The 20,772-nt window shown below is 47.2% G+C and overlaps 1 protein-coding gene across 1 annotated transcript in view; it reads right to left on the bottom strand.

The window, feature by feature from the left end:
• The window catches only part of RNF216 (ring finger protein 216), a 76,146-nt gene that overhangs the window by 29,668 nt on the left and 25,706 nt on the right, over positions 1-20,772 (bottom strand). The window contains 4 exon segments of the mRNA XM_036392665.2: positions 17,130-17,208; positions 17,655-17,803; positions 18,996-19,133; positions 20,100-20,150. Coding sequence (XP_036248558.1) covers positions 17,130-17,208; positions 17,655-17,803; positions 18,996-19,133; positions 20,100-20,150 — 417 coding nt within the window.

Raw genomic sequence — 20,772 nt, 5'->3', positions numbered from 1 at the left:
CCCAGTCCTCCTGGAACTAGCTGAACACTGCAGGAGAAAGCTGCATCTCACCAGCCCTCTCACATCACTCCATGAACTCCAGGAACCTGCACAGCCCCATAGACAAAAGGGATTCAGGTTTCACCATGGTTAAAAACTGCCACCTCCCAACCAGTGCTGCTTTCCCAGATGCCACCCTGCTGCGTGGTTCTTCTGCTTCTTTCTTCTCAACCTGCTCCTCCTCTTCTTTGTCTTTATGTTGTGCTTTCTTTCACTGCTGAGCTGCCATACAACGCTGCTATAGCACAGAGGAGAACAAACACAGCTCCTTATCCTCCCTTTTTCATTTGTAGCTGCTTCTCTCCCATTCCACCTGGGAATCTTGCATCCTTTCCTGCATTGTCTGCCCCATGCCTCTTCCCCAAGCTGGCAGCAGCTTACCCAGCCTGGCAGAATCCCTCCTCAGCCCACGTGAACAAGGTTTCCAAGCTCTCCTCATAAAGCATCTGCTCCAAATTCTCTGATTAATACATACCTTGAAGGGAACCATAAATATTTGCCTGGATTTTCTGTTAATCTTGCTCTGACATAGCTATTAGGATTACTGGAGTGTGGGTTGATAAGCAATGGGGTGAGTGCTGGAGTGTTTCGGGAGATGACAGCAACATCTTGCTGTATTTCACTGATGTGGATGCCTTGGTGACCTGCACTAATCCACTTGGAAAATTACTATGAGAGAACAAAGAGTCTTAAAATATGAAGCAGAGGGAGGTGGAGTGCTGCAAAGAGAAGTTTATTTCCAGACCAGCCTTTTCTAAATATATGCATAAACATCTGTATTCAGTGCTAAGTGGAGAATCACAAACAGAAATGAGCAGAGAAAAACCCAGAGCAGGACCTCCCCACACACATTGGTCCAGCAGGAAAAATCCAGGAGCCCTAATTTACAGCATAACCTTTCTCTCAGTGCACACACACAAGAACAGCCATTTGACAAAGCACCACACAGAAACAAAGGCTGTTTTGCAGAGTTCAGGTCAAAAGCAGAATTTTGGATGCAGTGATGACCGACAGCCCTTTTCACACAGACCTCTTACTCCTGAATATTAAAATGCTGCTTAGTTCCTTCACCAGCATCATTAGCATGACCCAGTGTAGGGTCAGTAGAAGTCCATCTAGACCTGTGCTGTTTGGAGGGCAAGGAGGAAGCTCCTTATGGACAGGGCAGGAATGCTGCTCCTCACACTGCTCCCCATGGGCCAGGGACAGTCTGCACTTTATCTAATAGCTCTCTCTAAATTCTTCTTTGAATTTGCCTTTGAATCACACATGTTCTGAGGCTGTCTCTCTCCTGGCAGCACTAATTAACACACCACAGGATTCCCAGAAGTGTTACCTACTGAACCCAGGCTCCCATTCCCTGCAGTCCCTCAGCTCCATGGCTCCCAGTCAGCCACGTGTTCACACCTAGGCTGGCTCAGCCTGGCCAATCTAGCTGGATCACAGCTGGAAATGGTGGGGCTGCAGACTAATGATGTTACAGCAATAGATTTCAACTCAGAATGAGCCAAAAGTGACCTTTAAATTGGGTGTCCTATAAAAGCATCTATTCCTTTTATTCCATTTACAACTAAGTCTAAAGTCTTCCCCTTCCCAGTCAGGATCTCCATCTTGATCCAAAAGCTCCAAGATGACTCAAAGTACGGGTTTTCAGCCAGCTCTGCCTTTTAGACATTTAATACTAACTTTTAATACTATCTTCTCATTATCTGTTACATTTAAAATGTTACACACATCTCTGGAGGTGTACCCTGACAGACTCATCAAGTGATCTCAACATTTCTCCTCAGAGACACAGCTTTAACATCTTACTGTCTGTAAGGCAGATTTCTAGACTGCAGAGAATAATTTTAAACTTCTTCTAAGGGTCTGCTACCTTCCTGTCATTCTTGACTAAGAACCAGAACAAAACACTTGGTGTCACTGATGTCATAATATAAAGAAAATGTGATCTGACTCCATATGCCCAACATGTAAGCCCAAGGACTGCAACAGCTTTCCTGGTAATTGGCACCGCTTGCTTTCACTTTTCCATAGTGATGAGGTACTTCAGAAAAATGATCCAGTCCAAATTTTTGGGATAGCATGTCATCAAACCCACAGGGAGCAGCAAGAAGGCTCACTGATACTGCAAAGGCACTCTGAGCAGCAAGCAATCTGGAGTAACACATGCCAGCAGATCACGGGGATTTTGCATATTCCTGACAAGCAGCTGTAATGATTCCATGTGGGAGACAAGTCAGAGGACTGTCAGAGGAGCTCAGTCTGCTTTGCTATGGCTGTACAGTTGCACAACTCATTACACACAAGAACAGTCCACCCAATGCACTGAGTAAATGCCTTTTAGTTTTACATAACCAAATCAGCCAGGCCAGCCTTTCCCCCACACCCTGGAGCTCCCCAGGGCCTCTGGGCTGTTGATCCAGTCTCACAGGCAAGGGAAAAATGAGAGAATGGGTGTTCAGGGACAGCAGGAGAGTGTGTATGTGCAGGCACACACAGCACCCACACTAATACCAACACTCACTTTTGCAGATACTTCCTGGGCACTGAAGATGGCAGAGATCCCATTTCTCTAGGAAAAAAAAAGCTGAAGAATAACCCCAGATTTCAGAGCAACAATTGATCAGTGTCTTAGCCATGGCAACTTGCCACCGATAAACGGATGCAGGCGAGGGATAACATGTCTCTTATTCAGCAGCTACTTCATTCCCATTTCACTTTCAGAGCTCACAGGAGGGAACAGAAAAACCAACAGCTACAGCTAATGCACAGCAGCTCTTGCCTCATCAGGCCATCTCATTCCTGCTCACAGCTGGACCTTGAGGCTGCCCCTGCAGCGACAGAGATTGGAGCCAACTGCAGTGTGAGAGCACTGCTACACACACAGCTCTTGCCAAGCATTTCCCCCTGGTATGAGTCACCCATGTTGGGATTGAGATATGTCATTTATACCATGCATTTTAATTTATCTCCTTATGGAGGTAAGGCACAGGGAAAGTCATTGCAAATGTCACAGCAATACCTGAGAGTTGAAGTGTCAGAAAAGGGAGCTGATCCACGTATTTGGTGAGGACCCAGGGCTTCTACCCCTGGTCCTCAGGGGATTCTCTGCATTTTTCCATTGTTTTTACTCATTTGCACACCTTGAGTTCGCCATAGTGCTTGGATCAGGAAAAGGAAAGGAAAATACATCACAGAATGGTTTGGGTTGGAAAGGACCTTAAAGCTCCCCTTGTTCCACCTCCTGCCATGGGCAGGGACACCTGGGCAGGGACACCTTCCACTGTCCCAGGCTGCTCCAAGCCCTGTCCAACCTGGCCTTGTAGGGGTGGGAAATCCACAACTTCTCTGGGCAAATATAATTATACCCAGGACACTGCAGTGCTTGGCTTTTTACATCAGGGGTGAGCCTGGACTAGGTAAAGGATGCTTTGCTTTCAGAGACCAGCTCAAACCAGCTGTGTTAAGTCTCCTGTGCAGAACACAGTTTAGTCTGGCAGATGGAGATGCTAAGTGAGACTCATTAATCTGTTAGCACTTTCACCCACCCACCGAAATCCCAGTGGTCTGAAGTCATGGTTTTCTGACAAATCCAGAAATCTATAGCTTGTACAACAGCTGCAACCAGAATAAAGTTCCAAGAAGAAAAAAATGTTTCGTTAAACTACATGGGTAGGTAGGTTAAAATTATTCAAAGGATCTCAGAGTATAAGAAATGTGTGTCTGAAAGTATCTGCACGCTAGTTTGTGGTACAAAACTGAAAATGCAACTAACAACTCCTGCAAAGCACCTGTTCTCACTCTGCACACCTGAAACACCACAAAGGGTTAAAGCTTCAGGACAACAAAACCCTTCAAAACAGGAGCTTTTCTTAAAAAACACCCCAGTTGTTACCTGCAGACAGAACAGCTACAAAACCAACTCTTGCTCACATAACCTCACCTCATTATCCTCTACCCCAGACACAGAACAGTGAAGACCAAGGCTCTAAACAACAAAGCCCAGAAGCTGGCAACCCATGCTCAGGGCTGCCTGGTGCTGTGCCTATCTCCATATCTAGAAAGGTTCAATGCCCTCATTCCGGGAGGCCAAGAAAAACTAAATATAGTAGCAGGCTACCAGCAAACACCCAACCTGGCACAGCTTCCAGCTACCTGCAAAATCCATCCCTGTCTCCACAGGCCACTCTGATAGCTGCGATCCTTTCCCTTCTTTGGGGACAACGTGCTGTAAGGAGGCACTTTCAGGTTTTACTTACATGGATAATTGCACAACCAAACAAAGGGATGGAGGCAATGCAATAACAGCACTGATACCTCTCACTCAGGGGGATCATCTGGCCCTTTCAGATTGGGGATTTTTATTAAGCCTGACATCCGCTCACAAATAGGAGGGAGCATCCTCCCCTCACGTGTCAGGAGCCAAGTCCTCATACAGCAACTGCCTCTAAGAGCAGAGACACCATCCAAGAGCATCTGTTTTATTTCAACCTCTGCCCTTAAAGGAGGACCCAGAAAGGAAAAATAACCCAAACCCTTTATGCTGCGGACTGGCTTTGTTGGTGTGTACGAGGTTTTCAATCAGAAAAAGCCTGAGGGAGAGCTGCTCACCTCTTGGCTTCTGAATGGCATCACGGATGTTGTGTTTCAAGCTGCAGCCCTAAAGACAGACCCCAATTTTGACCAGGCTTTGAGATTTAGCTTAAAGGCATGCATGCTCCCTACACAAAAAAATGAGGTCAAAGAAGCTTCTTTTGAAAAAATAAATAGAGCAATAAAGCATTCTTTCAGATTGGCTTCACAGGGGATAAATCACTGAACAAATACAGCCATCTTATCTTGTTGGCAAATGGCGCATTACAGCACCCAGCTTCACGGGAAATGCGCTGCTTGGTCGGAGAGCAAACTGATTTCTCATTGTCTTGGAAAATGCTGCTCTTTACTTTTTACAAGACTCGTTTGTTTTTAAAAAAACCACATGATCCCTAAGCAATGCCAAGCCTGCTTTGCCTCCTGATGCCTCAGGACTTCCTAGCAACCTCACAGCAGCAACACGATCCATCTCCTCTGACCACGAGGACAACTTGTTTAAAATGGCATCCCAACAATATCCTGGCTGCCCTCCTGGCATTCCCCACATGGATGGGATGCAGCAACCACAGGATTTCATGAACAATGGAGTGAAGCAGGTGAGGCACGCAGGGCTCTCACAGTACATGGAGGTAAAGCTTTCCCCAAACCTTCCATTTTTAGTCTCTTTGTCCCCTCTAAAATCAAACACAGACACTAAGGACACCCAGTGAGGAACAAGAGCTCATGGGTGGTTACAGAACCACCCCTGGCTGTGGCATCCAGCAACAGCAATGCCTGTTCAGCATTTTGGCACTGATTTATGACAAGTGTACTTGCCTTTCCATTAGCCACAGCTCTCTCAGTTGACCCCTGGGCTCGGAGAGGCAGCCTCGACATTAAACTCCCATCGGCTTTCAGTCCCGCTGACCTCATCCCCAAAACTCGCTGCCATGTTTTACATCAGCCAGGGCCGAGGCATTCCATTAATGCTCCCCTGGCTCAGGAAACATCTGCTCTGTTTACCCTGCTAGCAGCACAGAGACCACTTAAAGCATCACCTCTGCTCCCGCGGCCCACGGCGGGAGGAGCGGCCGCGCACGGGGCGGGCCCTGGAGCTCCCGACCCCGGCACTCCAACCTGGCCACTCCTTACCCAGCAGGGCAGAGGGCACTCACACCATCAGGGCACAGCCACGGGAGAGGTGCTGGGTAGCAGCAAGGAAGGTGGATTCCTCCAGGCCAGAAGTGCAAGTCTGAGAGGGGAATTCGTGCTGACCCTAGCTGAAGATGAACAGGCTGACTGGAAATAAGGATGGGTGAAAGAATGTCAGGAAATTATTAATTTTTTAAAATCCAAATGGTTTTATAGACTGAGGTAGAGACTCAATGGATATGGATGGTTAATGGTCCATCTCAATCAAATGTGCACCTCCAGGGCCAGCCTCACATCCCCCCCAGCTCCACGACCAGGGCAGGAGTCCCTGCAGGGTGGTTTGTCCCACAGCATCAGGGAGGGACAGTCTATCTTCCTGAAAGCAAAGCACAGTTCATCCAAAACAATCCCCCCAAAAGCACTGCAGGAACCACCACAAACACACAGCTTAGCTCTCCACCTGGGAGAGCCCAACAGCTCTGAAATACCTGTTCAGGCAGGGGGTGCTTATCTATCACTACTACGTGCTGGAGGCTTAGGGCAAGTCTCCACCAGATCAAGGGGGATGTTATTACATATTTTCCAAGGATCTCTGACAGCTAAGAGCCTCCAAAAGGCAAACCCCAAACACTTGCTGCTGCTGTTGTTCCAGTGTTAGGTGTGCATTAAATTAACCCCTGATGTCCTCTGCTGCTGCTAGAAGCATCCTTTACTGTTAACCACCCAGTCAAGGCTATAGCTGCTAACAAGCCCATTAGGACACAAAAATGTACAGCAGCCTTGGAATATCCAACAGCAACTGCCACAACAGAGGCCTAGCACACAACATACAGGGCATTCAGCAAGGGACATCAGCCTTTGTTATAATGAAGTCAAGAACAGGCTTTTCCCATCACTGATTATCTCAACAGTCCATGAATCTGCTGCATTTTAGATTTTTGTCTTGCCCTTGGACAGAGCCTGGACTATGAACTCACACAAAAAGACCTGACACTCACAGAGGGCTTAGACCACTATTCCAACACCCCTATAAACAAGCAACAAACCCCCAAACCACCCTTTAAAATTTTTAAATTTTGAAACTGCACACTAATGAAGGCTGCTTTGACTGGGGCTGTGCCATCCAATTCTGTTGACTTAACCCCACCAATCCTGAATGAGATGACAGGTATTGGGGAGGAAAAGAATAAAAACTGTATTTGCTCATGATCTGCAATACATAATGGAAGAGTAATACAATCTGCACAAACACTCCCTGTTTTTCAGCTCAGCCTCAGTGTCTAAAGTATCAGCTTTGCCAATTCTACCACAAAGCTGAAACACTGACTTTAGGATTTTTACTAGTCCCCTTTCAACCAAAAAGATGAAAATTCAGTCTAAGGGGAAGAAGCTGGCACTGAATGAGAGAAATCAAATTGTCCCTTTCCGGTTCCTTAATTCACATGTTAGGGGACAACCACAGCTGGGAATTTCAATCTCTGGAGCAATTAAAGAAAATTAAATTCAGGGAATGAGGCCTTATGCACTCAAAGCTTCATTAACCCTCTTGCCTTTTAATTAAATACGTGCACATGAAATTTCGGACAGAGTACTTGCCTCACTGACAATGCTCAATTTTAGTGGCAAATCAGTACTTGCCTTTTTTTTTTAAAAAAGAGTACACTGGGATTGTAAACTCTAGACCTCTCCAGCTTCACAATGGCTTTATTAAATACAGTAGAAATTACTGCCTATCACCAGCTCCCACTTCATGGGAATGTCTGCTCTCCCTCAAATGCACCAGCAAAGCTCTGCTCTGGGCTTGCTTCAAGATAACAGAGCCCCACCAACACCACGGATAAAACACGAGCCAGGATTTAAGAGCCCTACACTTATTACCATCAGTAAGAGAAATAAAGTTGGCGAGCTACAGCAGGATGGGTTTTACAGCCCACGGAGCAGAGATTAGAGCAGGCAGCCTCTCTTTTAAATACTGCTCATCCTTACAAAAGGCTCAGGCAGGCGCCAAAGGCGGAGTGTGACGAGGACAGTTTAACGGATAATCTTTGAAAGGGGATATTGTCAAGTCTGCCCAGCCTAAATATCGAGCTGGCTTTGTGTGAGTTACCATCTGACTCGTGAGGGAGTCACGCTGCTCCTGCACTGGCCTCCCGCCTCCCTGGGAATGTCAATGAAGCAGATTCGGGCTCAGGGAGATGCCTGGCAGGGACTGAGCCCCAACTGCTTTGATGCTTCCCCACATCCATCCAGAACAGGGGATGGGGAATCTGCCACCTCGAGCCAGACATCTCACCCAGAGATGTGCTCTCATCACTAGCAACCAAAGTTATGCCTCTGGGAGGGATCAGCCTTCAATTTGTCCGTTTTCTTTGTAAGCATGTTTTTGGGAGAGGGACTTGTCATTTGCCAGCACACTCTGATCACTGCTGGGTTTGTAGGTTACTGCTGACCAATGCATTTTAGGTGTTGTGACTATTCAAAGACAATGGTGTGTGTTTAGAGATGACCTTCTCTGACTGTCACTTACCATAAGAGTCGACACATTTTACACTCAGTGACACTCCCATCTTCACACGCGCCCCCCTCTCAAGGGGAAAGCTAACAAACAGACAACTGTTCACACCAGGCCTCCAAAGGATGCCAGATTCCCCAGAGGATGCTTTGCCCAATTGAGTGAAGAGGCAAAGCTCCATTAACCAGAAGCAAGCAATTCCTCATGCCCAATATTCACAGGTTAATTGCTGCATCCCTAAAATAATGTTCTGGTTTAATAGCAGCTGTATTCTGTCACATGGAGCAGAGTGAGCTGTTTGCTGCTGTGGGATGCCCTTGGTGCTACCAAGGACAATCTGAACGCACTGAGCATGACAGGCTCTCCCTGAATGCAAAAATAAATGCAGCCACTTTGCTTCCTCAGCCTTTGACACCAACAGGGGAAGGGGCTTCCTGCTACAGCAACGAGGCACATGTGAATTTTGTGATGCCTGAAGTGCTGGCCAGGCAGAACACAACCCATCACTCCAATTCTCTGCTGCTAGAAATTACAGGTCCATTAACCCTTCTCTGTGCATGAGATGCTTCTCCCAACTGCACACAGCAAATAAGCAAAGAGGATGTGCATGGTAAGCGTGCCCAGGTGTGCTCCAGGGTGAAGGAGGCATTTCCAATGCAAACCTGCACATACAAACAGTTCTGCTCTCCGGTTCTGATGCTATTATTTTATGATGACAACATTTCCTGACCCAGTTTCTATCTTGCTCCCCATTCCTCTGGTACAAGTAGTAATTAGTAATGTCAGTGTTCTGGCTGAGTTGCTACAGTCCATTAATAATGCAAGAGTAGTAACAGAGAAAGAGCAGAAGAAAAGAGGCTTGAAGGTTACAAGCAATAAGAGAATGCATTTTGGGGGACATTGGAAGGGGACAGGAGAAGAGGAGGAGAATTGCTGGCCTACTGAGATTATAAACCATACACTTCAAAACATATCATTCCTTTCAGATGGAAGTGGTGGGTGAGTCAGTCATGGCTAATTAGAGGATAATATGCAAATAGGAATGACACACAGAGGTGATTTTTACTAAATCAGAAGTAAACTTGTGTTTCACCTTCCCTTTGCCCCTCCAAACCTGCTGCCTCACCACTCAGTGCTCCCATTTCCCCGTTACTCATGTTTCAGGGGTCAGTGGTAACCTGGCTCCCACACATGACACACACTGAAATTTCCTCTCTGCAGAGAATTTCTGTTGAGACCAGCCTGTACCTGCCCATCTACAGCCAAACCTTTAATGCCACTAATCCATCTGCTCTGGCCACACCTTAACCCCAGGCTCTGCTGGAGCTGTTTATGACATGTCCTGTGAACCTAAAATAGAGCTGGGTTTGAACAGCTAACCCAGCATTTCCCCAGGCTTCCAAGGCTTGGGAATCTCCTCTGACTGACAGCAGCTCCCTCGAGAGCAACAGCTTCACCCCCCCCAAGGCACACAATCCTCCCCATGACACTGAATAAAGCTGCTGGAACTGCATCCTCACTGCATCACCTGGGAACTTGGTTTTTTACCTTTTATGTTCTCCTTTTCCTGCTAAGCTCAGCACAGAACCAAGGCAACAAAGGAGCCTGGAGGTTTGGTGATGATTCCTTGGCTGTTCCTATTGCTGAATGAGAACTCACATGAAGAGTGGAAGAGCTGAAGTGTCTCTGCATGCCAGGAAGGTGGCTGGTTTGGGGCTGACTCTACTCCAACACTGAGAAGCAAGGATCTTCTACAGGAAATTTGTAAGACAATTGAACTCAATCTGAAAGGTCTTCTCTCCTGTTTGGCATTTACAGCTTCTTACATGGTACCAGGCCTCTTGTGAGTGATGATGTACAAAGCAACACATGTGCTCTTCTTTCCATTACCTGAAATCACACACGTCACTCCCTCTTGAAACAGAGATTTCAATAAATCAAGTTAATCAATGTTATAATTTAACTACAGCACAGCTCACTCTGACATTTAAGAAAACTACTCCAAAGTCCTCCAGCACAAAGGGCTTGGATGACTACCCAGAAAGCATAAAACCCCAGCATTGAGATTAACTCATAGAAGAATGGCAAAGGAAGGAAAAAAAAAAAAAAAGGAAAGATCAGCTTCAGAACTGCATGGTGGTTTGGGCCTTTCAAGTATCACTTCCTCTGTGGAAAGGAAGTGAGAGAAGCTGGAGGTTCTCAGATACAAACAGCTTCCCCTCCACAACAATGAGAGAAAAGGATGGGTGTTTTTAAAAAGAAAAAAAAAAGGGAAAAAAGAAAAAAGGAAAGCAGGCCAGCCCTGAACACACTGTGACCAAATTAGGAAACAAACTCCACTGACAGCCTCCAGAATGGCCATCATCTGCAGCAGCCGTGTGTTAGCTCAGGAAGTCTGATGACTGTGTCATCTGCTCAAATCTGTTTATGTGCAAACAGAAAGGGGAAGCAAAACACCTCCCCACACTCCCTGCACCAGGTTAGGCCACCCCAAGGAGTCATCAGTGCCCTGACTCGATGCTATTCCAAACCTCTGCTGCTGACTCACCCCCCTTCAAAGATAACTGTGTCCTGGAAGCACTAAGGTACAGCAAAATTAGGTGTATGGGGTTTTTTTAGTGCATTTTTTAAGTGGTTAGCTGTGGCAGATGAAGCTGAGGTTAGAGATCAGTGATTACTACGACAGGAATGTGAGGGGGAGGAAAGAGAAGGAAGATAGAGCTTCTTGAGTAAGGTCAGAACAATGTTTTTAATTTGCCTTGGGAACAGCCTTTTTCCATCCCTCCAACGTCCATTTCCACTGCAGCAGCAAAATGATACCCCTGCTCCAACACTCTGCTAATACACCAGGCAGGGTTTTAACCTTGAACTGCTGTGAAAGAACCTGCACGGAGCCCACAGCAGTCCCAGAACACTCGGTGGCACTGCTACCCTGCTGTGGGGACACACAAGTGACTGAGCAAAGTTGCTTCACTGTTTAAAAAAAATCAAACAAATGAAGGAATCTGAGCACTTTGGTCCATACAGAGATTCAGGGTTTCTCCCTGTTGTTAAGGTGACCATGTTACATTACTCCCACACTTGTCTGCATGAGACAGAAGAAAACCCTCTTGTCCCTTTCATTTTCAAAGGGATTGAGAAGGAAATGGCAAAGCTGCCAGCTCATCTCAGCCTTCAGCAAGTCTCAGCCTCAGCCCAATTCAGCTTTCAGGGTCCCTCCAGCCCCAGGACCTTGGCTACGAGTCCACTTCACCAATTCTCCACATTCAAGGCAGCCAACAGTCTTTCACAACCCACTCAGGGTGCTCTTATCCAATTCCTCATGGAATCCATCACCTATCTCCAAAGACAGTCACCATAAATCAGAACTGACCACCACAGGTGTGCTGCTTCTCTCAGTGTTCCCTTTGCCTAAATAGCTGTAGGCTCCCTGTGCCCAGGGACAAAAGGCCAAACAAGATGCTGGAGCTTAAATTTCCATCTCCACATGAAGCTGTACTCAGTTTATTACTTCTGTACCTTTCCCCAGCAAAGGGCAAAGCCATGAATGGAAGGCAGCACTGCTACCTCGTATGGGCCTGACACAGAGGCACTCACTGGTCAGTGAACAGCCTTTTCAGCTGGCTTTTCACTGACTGGATATTGCTGCACAAGGCAGAAAGCAAGCTATTTTTACAAGGAGTAAGCTTGTTGCTCAAAATTGCACTGACTTACACAGTCCATTTTTAAAGGGACTAGAGTCTGAGTTCCTGCTTTCAGCAGGTTTTTTTTTTCCCTGCAAGAGACAGATACCCCATTTAATCTGACCTCTTTCCTCAGGTCCATTTTCAGGCTGGGCCTCACCCTCTCCTCCTGTCAGACTCATTTATCAAGTGAAGCATTTCCACATACCACTGCATAAATAGACTTGACCTTGTTAAAGCAGCAGCAGCACCTGAGCTCCCACTGATGGAGTCTCTCCACCCCACCACAGCAATTAACCCAGCCCATTCCTACCCTCTTTCCAGGTGGGGTATTCTGAAAGCTTCTACAGCCCTTTCCTGTGTGTCTCAAAGGGTGACAAGTTGGCAAGCAGTGATTAGGGGCTGATCATTGTGCCTCCTTCTCTGGAAAGGGGAATTTAGGACCAACTTACTGCTTACAACTCAATTCTCGCAACTGCTCCTGCCCATTCCAAGCACACAGCAAAAATCAAGGTGTAAGACAGTACCCCCAGCATGTGGCCTTCCCTCATTCCCCTTTCAGTTTCCTCCCAGGATAAGCAGCTTGCCCAGCATAAATCAGGGGGTGAGAAGATCTCCTAACCCTCTGCACTCCCCAGGCAACTCTGACCCTCCCCAGCTCGATGGCACAGCCCACGTGGTTCAGCGCACGTGCCCGTCCTCCACGGAACTGTACTTTTAAGGTTTGCTCTACCACAAACTCTCTTCTGTTATCTATCTCCCTTTAGGACCTGGCAATAAAACCTACTGGGGTGTTATCTGCTGCCTACAATCACCTCAACCCCACCTTGGACCTTGGTCCCTCCCTCGGGCCCATCCCAGTGCGGAGATAGGGAAGGAGGCTCCGATAGCATCGCGCTCGCCCTGCCTGCGGCTTGGCCCCGGCCCCACGGCTGCAGCCGAGCCTCAATGTCCTTTTATGGAAGAAAAATGAAAATCGCCTGCCCAGCCATGGAGTGCCTGAGCCGGGCTGAGCCGAGCTGACAGACGGAAACTCGCCATTTGTTGTGGTTTTGGCACTCAGAGCACCCAGAGAGTTCCCATGCACGCTGCGAGTTTAAAAAGGGCGCAGCGGAGAGCTCCAGAGCAGGAGGTGTCAGGGATGCAGAGCCATGAAGAGATGGCTTAGAGAATTCTGCTGACATGGACACGTGGGAGACAGGTCTCCAGATCCAAGCAGACAGAGGCATGAGTGCTCCATTCCCAAGCCCTGTCCCTGGAAGTGTTCAAGGCCAAGACAGAGCCCCAGGCAACCTGGTCTAGTGGAAAATGTCCCTGCCCATGGTGGGGGGGTGAAAATGAATGGTCTTTAAGGGTTCTTTCAACCCAAACCATTCTGTAACAAGGTCATCCTCACCACACTTCCTTCTCTTCCTTGTCCCAGCAAATTTTCCTAAAAGACACAGGAGGATGGGAATTTAAACAGGAGCTGGGACTTGAGGTCACTGCCACCAAGAAGGAATTAGCGAGGGCCTGCCACAGCAAATGCCACCTTCAGCTCTGCTCTGTACTAAAGCTGTGGGGCTAAGCTCCAAGTAACAATCAAATCCAAAGAAACAGGCTCAAGGAAAAACATACGGATAATAGCAATAAGAATGTCTGAACAGAGAATGAGATGGGGCCACGGGACTTTCAAAATGTTTGTGCTGCTGTCAGGAAGCTGAATAAGACAGCAGACTCCAACAGCTGGGAAAACATGTTGCAAAACAAGGAGAATTAAGTAATTCTCCATATGTATATCCTACTCTGAGGCATTCTGGACAAGCTCAATTTCTCCAACCAGGACAATCTTTTTTTCCATGTTGCACATGCACCCTGCCAGCTACAAATCCTGATACAGTTTAAGCCTAAATCTACAGCACATCTGGAGTCGGGCAGGGCAGCTCTGGGCAGCATGGCCCAGCCTTTAGCACAGAAGTAATGGGCCCTGTGGTATGTGTTGGATGACATCCTTGGACAGCTGTGTCATCCTGAACACATCCCCTGCTGCTGGGTGCTGGATTACACAAACAGTTCCCCCTGCACTCCATAAAACACTCCTAAGCAGTGTTACCCACCTCTGAACCACAAGCAGCTGCATGTGCCTTGCTGTACCAGGTACAGAGATCACAGGTGTCACAGGATCCCCCTCACCTCCTTCTACAACTCCAGCTCTTGTTGATCAAGCAGTAATTTATCTCAGCAAGACCCCTCCTCTCCAAGCCTTGCGAACCGCACAGCGCGACTCACGCTCATTACGGGTGCTGCTGGTGCCCTGCTAAGAGTGGTTGTGTTCAGGCACAGCTCAGTGCAAGTTTAGACCTGCCCCACTTCCAGCAGAAAATGAAGGCTAAAAGCAGCTGGGTGCATCTGTTCCTAGCCAGCACCTCCAAATCAATCCCGAGACACGGAACAGCTTAATAAGGCGTGCCCTAAAACACAAAGTCTCAGTGCTGCTAATTAAAACAACATGAGGATTGCTGGTGGCCAGAGAGCCTAAGCTGAAGATGAAAGAGCAGAAATTTTATCCATCTGAGATAGGCACATCAGTGCTCAAGGCAGTCCCCAAACCCACTGTGGATGCACAGGAATGGCAGCTGCCCAGGCCAAGGACAATGCCATCCCACACCATGCAGCCACATGCCATCATCTCTTACACCCAGCCAGCACTGACCCAGACAACTGGGTACCATAAAGCAATAAAAATTCCATGCTGTGAAAAGGAGTTTTAAGGAAAACTCTTGGAAATGCAAGTCCCTGCAATGTGGCCTGGCTATGAAAGGAGTGCTGGGGGTTTCAAGCTCTCTGCTGCTCCGTGCATGCATTATTTCCATGGCAACGGCAGCTTTCAGCTCCCCATCTCTTGCTGGCTGAAAGCCCTGCAGTGCTTTGTGCTGAGACTGCAAAGAAGGGAAACCATCTCCCTCTCCCACAACACGGCGCCAGGGCCGGCAGCAGCAGCAGCTGGGAACAAAAGCCTTGTCTCCAACATTGTGGGGTCTTGGGAGGAGGGAGGCTGAGCACAGAGGATGGACTCCCTTTCCTGTGGAAAACAGCACTTCCCCCACCATGCAGAAGCGCACCCTCACCTCCCAGTGCTGCACAACTCAACCAGCAACATGTGCCTTCCCTTGTTTTACTACAGTTGCCAGTTTCAGGTTGCTCTGTAGTGCTGGGAGGAGGAATGTCCATCCTTAGAGGTGAGAAATTTGAGCGCTTCTCAAAGATGGAGCAAGATGGAGGCCTGGAAAACCCTCCTGTCACCAGGAAGCCTGGCTCCATGTGCAGTCAGCAGCCTATTACAGAGCAAAACCTCAATACTCAGCAAAATCTGAGTGAAATCTGCCTCTGCCCCAGCTCAAACTGCACACACACAGAATTCATTGAAGGGTGGCTTGGAGATAGGTGGTCTTTTTCCTTGGCTAACTAAGCTCTTCCTCCACCCTGCTGTTTGTCATGTTAAGATTCAAGCCCTGGCCACCTAACCAGGAACCAAACTTGATGCCACACAGCTGGAGCCACAGTGGCCCTGGCAGATGGTGCCAGCTCATCTGCACGCTCCCTGTGCAGCCAGGCACTCACAGAGGCAGGGCAGCTCTGCCTGTTGCTCAAGTTACCATCAGCCACATTTTGGCCCCTGCAAGGTGCAAATGACTGGAACTACAGGTGAGATGCACAGGCAGTGACCTGGGTATGTGCAGAGCTCTTACTGTTGAGCCCAGCACACAGACACAGAGCCAAAGTGAAGGCTTGCAGCTGGTTCACATCACTTGCTTTACAGCACATCCATAGCTGGCCCAAATATGAATGAACCTCCCTGCAAGATTTAATGGAGACCCCGAGGGTATCAACACAAACTCCCAAAGCCAGATGAAGGATCCAGGTGATGGAGCACAGGGATACAACAGGTCCACCATCTGGTCCTCCTCTCCCCACCCTCAGAGCACTCTGAGATTTTGGGAGAGACACATTTTGACCTTCCCCTTTCCACACTTCCCCTTGCTTTAGGTTCAGCTATGTGAGAGCAGTCCTTCCAACCAGAGAGGGACTCCTTCCAGGATCAGTCATCACCACCAGCAAGCCTGCCAGAGACACTGCTAGCAAAGCCAGTGCATCCTCTCCAAGCTCTGTGGAGTTCCCCAGATTAGCCCTTTCCTCCCTTAGGGCAACCATTTCCTGCAAGCAAGAGCATTAACTGAAATCCTTCATTCTGGAGAGAGAGGAGATAGCAGGAATATGAAGAACCACTGCAGCTGATGCTGAGACACCACATCCTGCTATCCAAATTCCTCACCCTCGACTTCAAGTCCTGAAGTCGTTAAAGACTTCTAAGAAGAGCACAAAGCTACTCAGCAGATTTTCAGCTAATGAATCAACACAAGCTGTCCAGGAAACCAGAAATCCAGCCCACTGGAATGCTGTAACCCCAGGGAGGGGGGGAACAGGCAGCACACTAGGAAGGAAATGAAACAGTGAAGCAGTAGGAAAGGAACATTTCAGCACTGATCCCTCTTACACGATCACTCTGCTGCATTACACATTTTAGGGAAAAAGCAACTTCAATTCATTTTGCCCATTGAAGGGTTCATGTTTTTCAAGCCCAAATTCTGTTTTTTAGTGCTGACATATGTACATTTTGAAAACAGCTCAGCTTTTGCAAAAACAGTTAGAAAAAACCTGAGATTTAAACGTGAATCAACATTGCCACCTAGTGCCTAGCAAACCTCCTTGCCCCAACACCAGGACATTCCTTTTCCCATTGTGAAGGGTAGATGTTAACAAAACCTATCTGGAGATCTAAAATGGAATTGAGCATATTTCATACACAGCTTTCTCCCCCAAACTAAGTTCGATTTTCACACCAGAGTTCAGTGCTGGCAACTTCAACTTCTCCAGGCAACAGAATTTAACTATTAGGCTTTTTTAGCCAACATCTTCCAAGAAAAGATAGGACACCTCCTCCAGCAACAGTGCCCTGAAATTCACCTGTCCAGGCACCCAATTTTATAGAAGATCAGTAGGATCCAGCAAACACTCTGCTGCCCCTATGCAGTCACATGAGATACTGCTACTAGGAAGGGTGAGCTGTCCTCCCAGCTCTCCTGCCCAACACTCCAGAAGAGACCAAATGTGAAGTAAGCCCCAATTACCTTTCTGCAGCGGGGATTGGGGCAGCTGAACCGCTTCACATCGCTGTCCAGCAGAGCTGGGAAGTTACAGAAGGGACACCTGTAGCCCAAAACAAGATGCCATTAATGCAGAGTGCCAAACATAGCTTTGCTGAAAGCTGATTTAGTCAAATAGCTGCATGGAAGTTGCTAAGGCTGCCAACCCAATGCCTGTTGCCAGGATGTGCTGACTATTGCCTTTTTGCTCATATTTCTTCAATCACTTCCCCGTTTGCAATCAAAATATTATATGCTCAGCACTGCTTTTGACCATGTAATTTAGTGGATCAGCACAGAGCTGGCAAGCAAGTCTTGGGGGAGACAAGTCTATTGAATTTTAATCTGCTCCTAGTCAAAGGCAGAATAAAAACAGACCTGGGAAGGCAGAAGACTGAATTTATAATCCAGCTCTTTAAAAGCTACCTATCTCAGAGTCAGCACAAAAGCAGAGTTCCAGGGAACAATTTTGCACAGCAGTAAGTGCAGCATTCTCCGTGGGACACCCACCTGACGAGCTCATCTGCACAGGCAGCAGCCACCTCCTCCTCGGCCTTGCGCTCGTAGTATTTGCAGAGGATGGTCTCTGGAAGCACCTTCTCCAGCTCACTGGTGGGGAAGGAACACGTGCAGCTGCCTTCCATGCAGCTCAGCTCTGACTGGGGTTGGAAAGAGGGCTCAGGTTCAGTATGACATTAGCAAAGAGCAACTCAGGATCCAGAACATTTCCAAGGAAATCACAGAGCCTTGCTCAGACAGAGCAAGGGCTGAAGTCAGCAGGTCTCAGAATGACTTGGGTTTTGGGACTTTAAAAATCATCCAGTTCCAAATCCCTGTTATGGGCAGGGACAGCTTCCACTATCCCAGCTTGCTCCAAGCCCTGTCCAGCTTGGCCTTGGACACTTCCAGGGATGGGGCATCTGCAGCTTCTCTGGGTAACCTGTGCCAGTGCCCCATAACAAACATTTTTTCCCAATATCTCATCTAAATCCACCTGACTGCCAGAGAATGAGTTCACTACAGAAAGAACAAGCCTAATTAAACAAATCAGGCCTCAAACAAGCACTGGGCAGGAAGATGCTGTTGCCAGCTAGGATCACAATTCACTCCAAGTTTACTGTGACCATGCATCAGCCCATTATTATTGTTCAGTCTCTGCTGAGAACCAGCACTCACACATTACATTCTTTTCAATAAAGTCATATAAAATACAGCTGCCAGTTTATACATTTACATGAAATGGATCCCAAAGTACAACAGCATCCCAGTTTGAGCATCATATCCTGAGGCAAAGGAGCAGACACACTTCAGAGCAGGTTAATGACTTGTTTATAACTCAGCTAAGTACCAGGATAATTGCTGGATAAATCAGAGACTAAGGAGGTTAGTACCATAGAGGAATCAACCCCCCAATTAAGTTGGGATCACAGTGATATTATGAAGGACAAACACTCTTAGGTAGAAGGAGACAGGCCAAGTCGGAGATAATTGTTCTCTGTGCAGATACCACTGGTTTATTTAGTAGAAAATAAAATCCAAACAAGTTATTGTTTTACTATGAGTGTTGTATAAAGTTTTCCTAACTATCAAATTGCTAAGCATAGAGCTAAAAAAAAAAAAAAAAAAAAAAAGGAGGTTAGTAACCCTGAAATCCCGTGCAAAGATCACATTGTGAAGTTGTTGGCTTCACTTGATGGCAAGACTGACTTGGATTTCAGGACACCATTCCATTCAAGTATTTCCTTGGAAGTGCAGTTACATCTGTTTTAAGTAACAACACTACACAAACAGCAATGTCATCTCCCAACAGCAATTACCCACTTCTCCCTTGTCCAGTTGTGAAATCCTTACCTTCCCAGAGCCAAAAACTGCCTCCTGAGCATATTTAATTAGGCACTCCTTGCAGAACAAGTGACCATCTGCACACTGAGTCAACTCTTCGAAGGCAAACTCCCCGTAGCAGCAGCGGCACTCGATCATCTGCCCGTCCTGCAGCCACCAGAGGAACCAGCATCAAAACATCAGCAGCTATAGCAACACACACACAACTGCAATGCACAAAAACCTGCCAGCATTAATGCTAAAAAACAGCTGCAGATATACACCATTCCATTAGATACCCTGTTTGGTGGTCCAAATTCCCTAAGTGCAATCAGAAACTCAGTTTTAAGTCACTTTGCCTCTACATGTCCTGCTTGACAGGTTCCAAAAAGCTACAGAACATGCAGTGATTAATAATTCTTAGCTCACAGGCAGAGCAGCATTTTGGAATTGGGAAGCTGCAGTCACAGGGAAGCAGCTTGAGTGTGCCACCACTCTCATGGGGAAAACCAAGATTCAGATCTGTTACCCTCTAAAGGAACATTTACCATCTGCCTGGGCAGACCCTGTCTTGGCCTCTTAACTGTGGGGGTGGAGAAGTTTGCCACTGCTAAAAAGTATAAGTATAGCTCACTTTTCAAAAGTTTGAAAAGGAAACGAACATTGAAACCAAAATGTAATGCACAGCTGCTGAACTGTTCTCTACATTTTCTCTGAAACAGAAGAGATGATTTTCAGGTTTTTAAAGAATTCTTTCTGCAAACAAGGAAGGCCTTCTCACTGGCCAAGCTCCAACAACAGTGGGTCTGTTTGAAGCAGCCATAATGGCAAGAATGAGAGCAAACCTGATGCTATTCTGTTGCAATGTTTGTTCTGAGCAGTGAAGATACAAGCTGAATTACTACAGATCATTACATGCATCAATACTGTCTTGCTGGCCTCAGCTCCTGTCTACCTTTCCTAAAAGCCAGCCAACAAACATTACACAGGTTTTGCCAGCTCAGCAAAAGCAGCACAGTGAAATACAGCTTCAGAAAAGCTCCATTCCAGAGCTAAAAGTCTCTGTGAAGGAGGAGGTGCAAAACAGTGTCTGTGCACAAGCTGAATTCAACTTAGAACATTATAGACACTGACCTTCTGATACTGCTCCTCGTTCATCTGCAGAGCCAGGAGGAAGTCTGCATGCTGCAAGAGACATGTGCATCTGTATTTACAGAATAGATAAAGCAATTTTCCAAACTCTCCACTCATTTACATTATCTCAGGACTCACAAACCACCATAAAAGGCTCGCTGTCTGCTCATAACATCACTCAGCCCATCCCTCCAATCCATTAAGCTATTTATGATTCAGCTAAAACAGATGGGAGAAGCAAAGGCAGCAAGAACAAAGAACCAAATTCTGCCTTGTGGGGTTCAGGTTTCCATGGGCAGAGATGATCTCACCCAATGGGCCCCTCCAGAGAACATGAGCTTTTTGTTTCAAAGGAGACCTTATCCATCTGCCTAAGAGACAAGGATCTTTAAGGAGCTACTTTAGAAAGGACTGTGGGTGCTGAGCTGTGAGTTCACTCTTTCCTCAGCCTAGGAGAGGAAGACAACACAGCAGTGGGTGTTGCAGGTTCTGCTTCAAAACACCCAGTTCTCAGCACAGGACAAACCCTTGTGGAGCCACAGGACTGCCAGCCTGGGGAGGGCACAGTGAGTGGACACACTGCCTTGGGCCTGGCCATTCCTCACCACCAACACTGAGCTGCAACTACAAGCCCTAAAGCAGCAAAGAAGCCTGCTAACAATTAGAGGAAAGA

Source organism: Molothrus ater, chromosome 16 (assembly GCF_012460135.2).
Source record: "Molothrus ater isolate BHLD 08-10-18 breed brown headed cowbird chromosome 16, BPBGC_Mater_1.1, whole genome shotgun sequence".
Taxonomy (NCBI): Eukaryota; Metazoa; Chordata; class Aves; order Passeriformes; family Icteridae; genus Molothrus; species Molothrus ater.
This window is presented reverse-complemented; position numbering and strand designations above follow the sequence as displayed.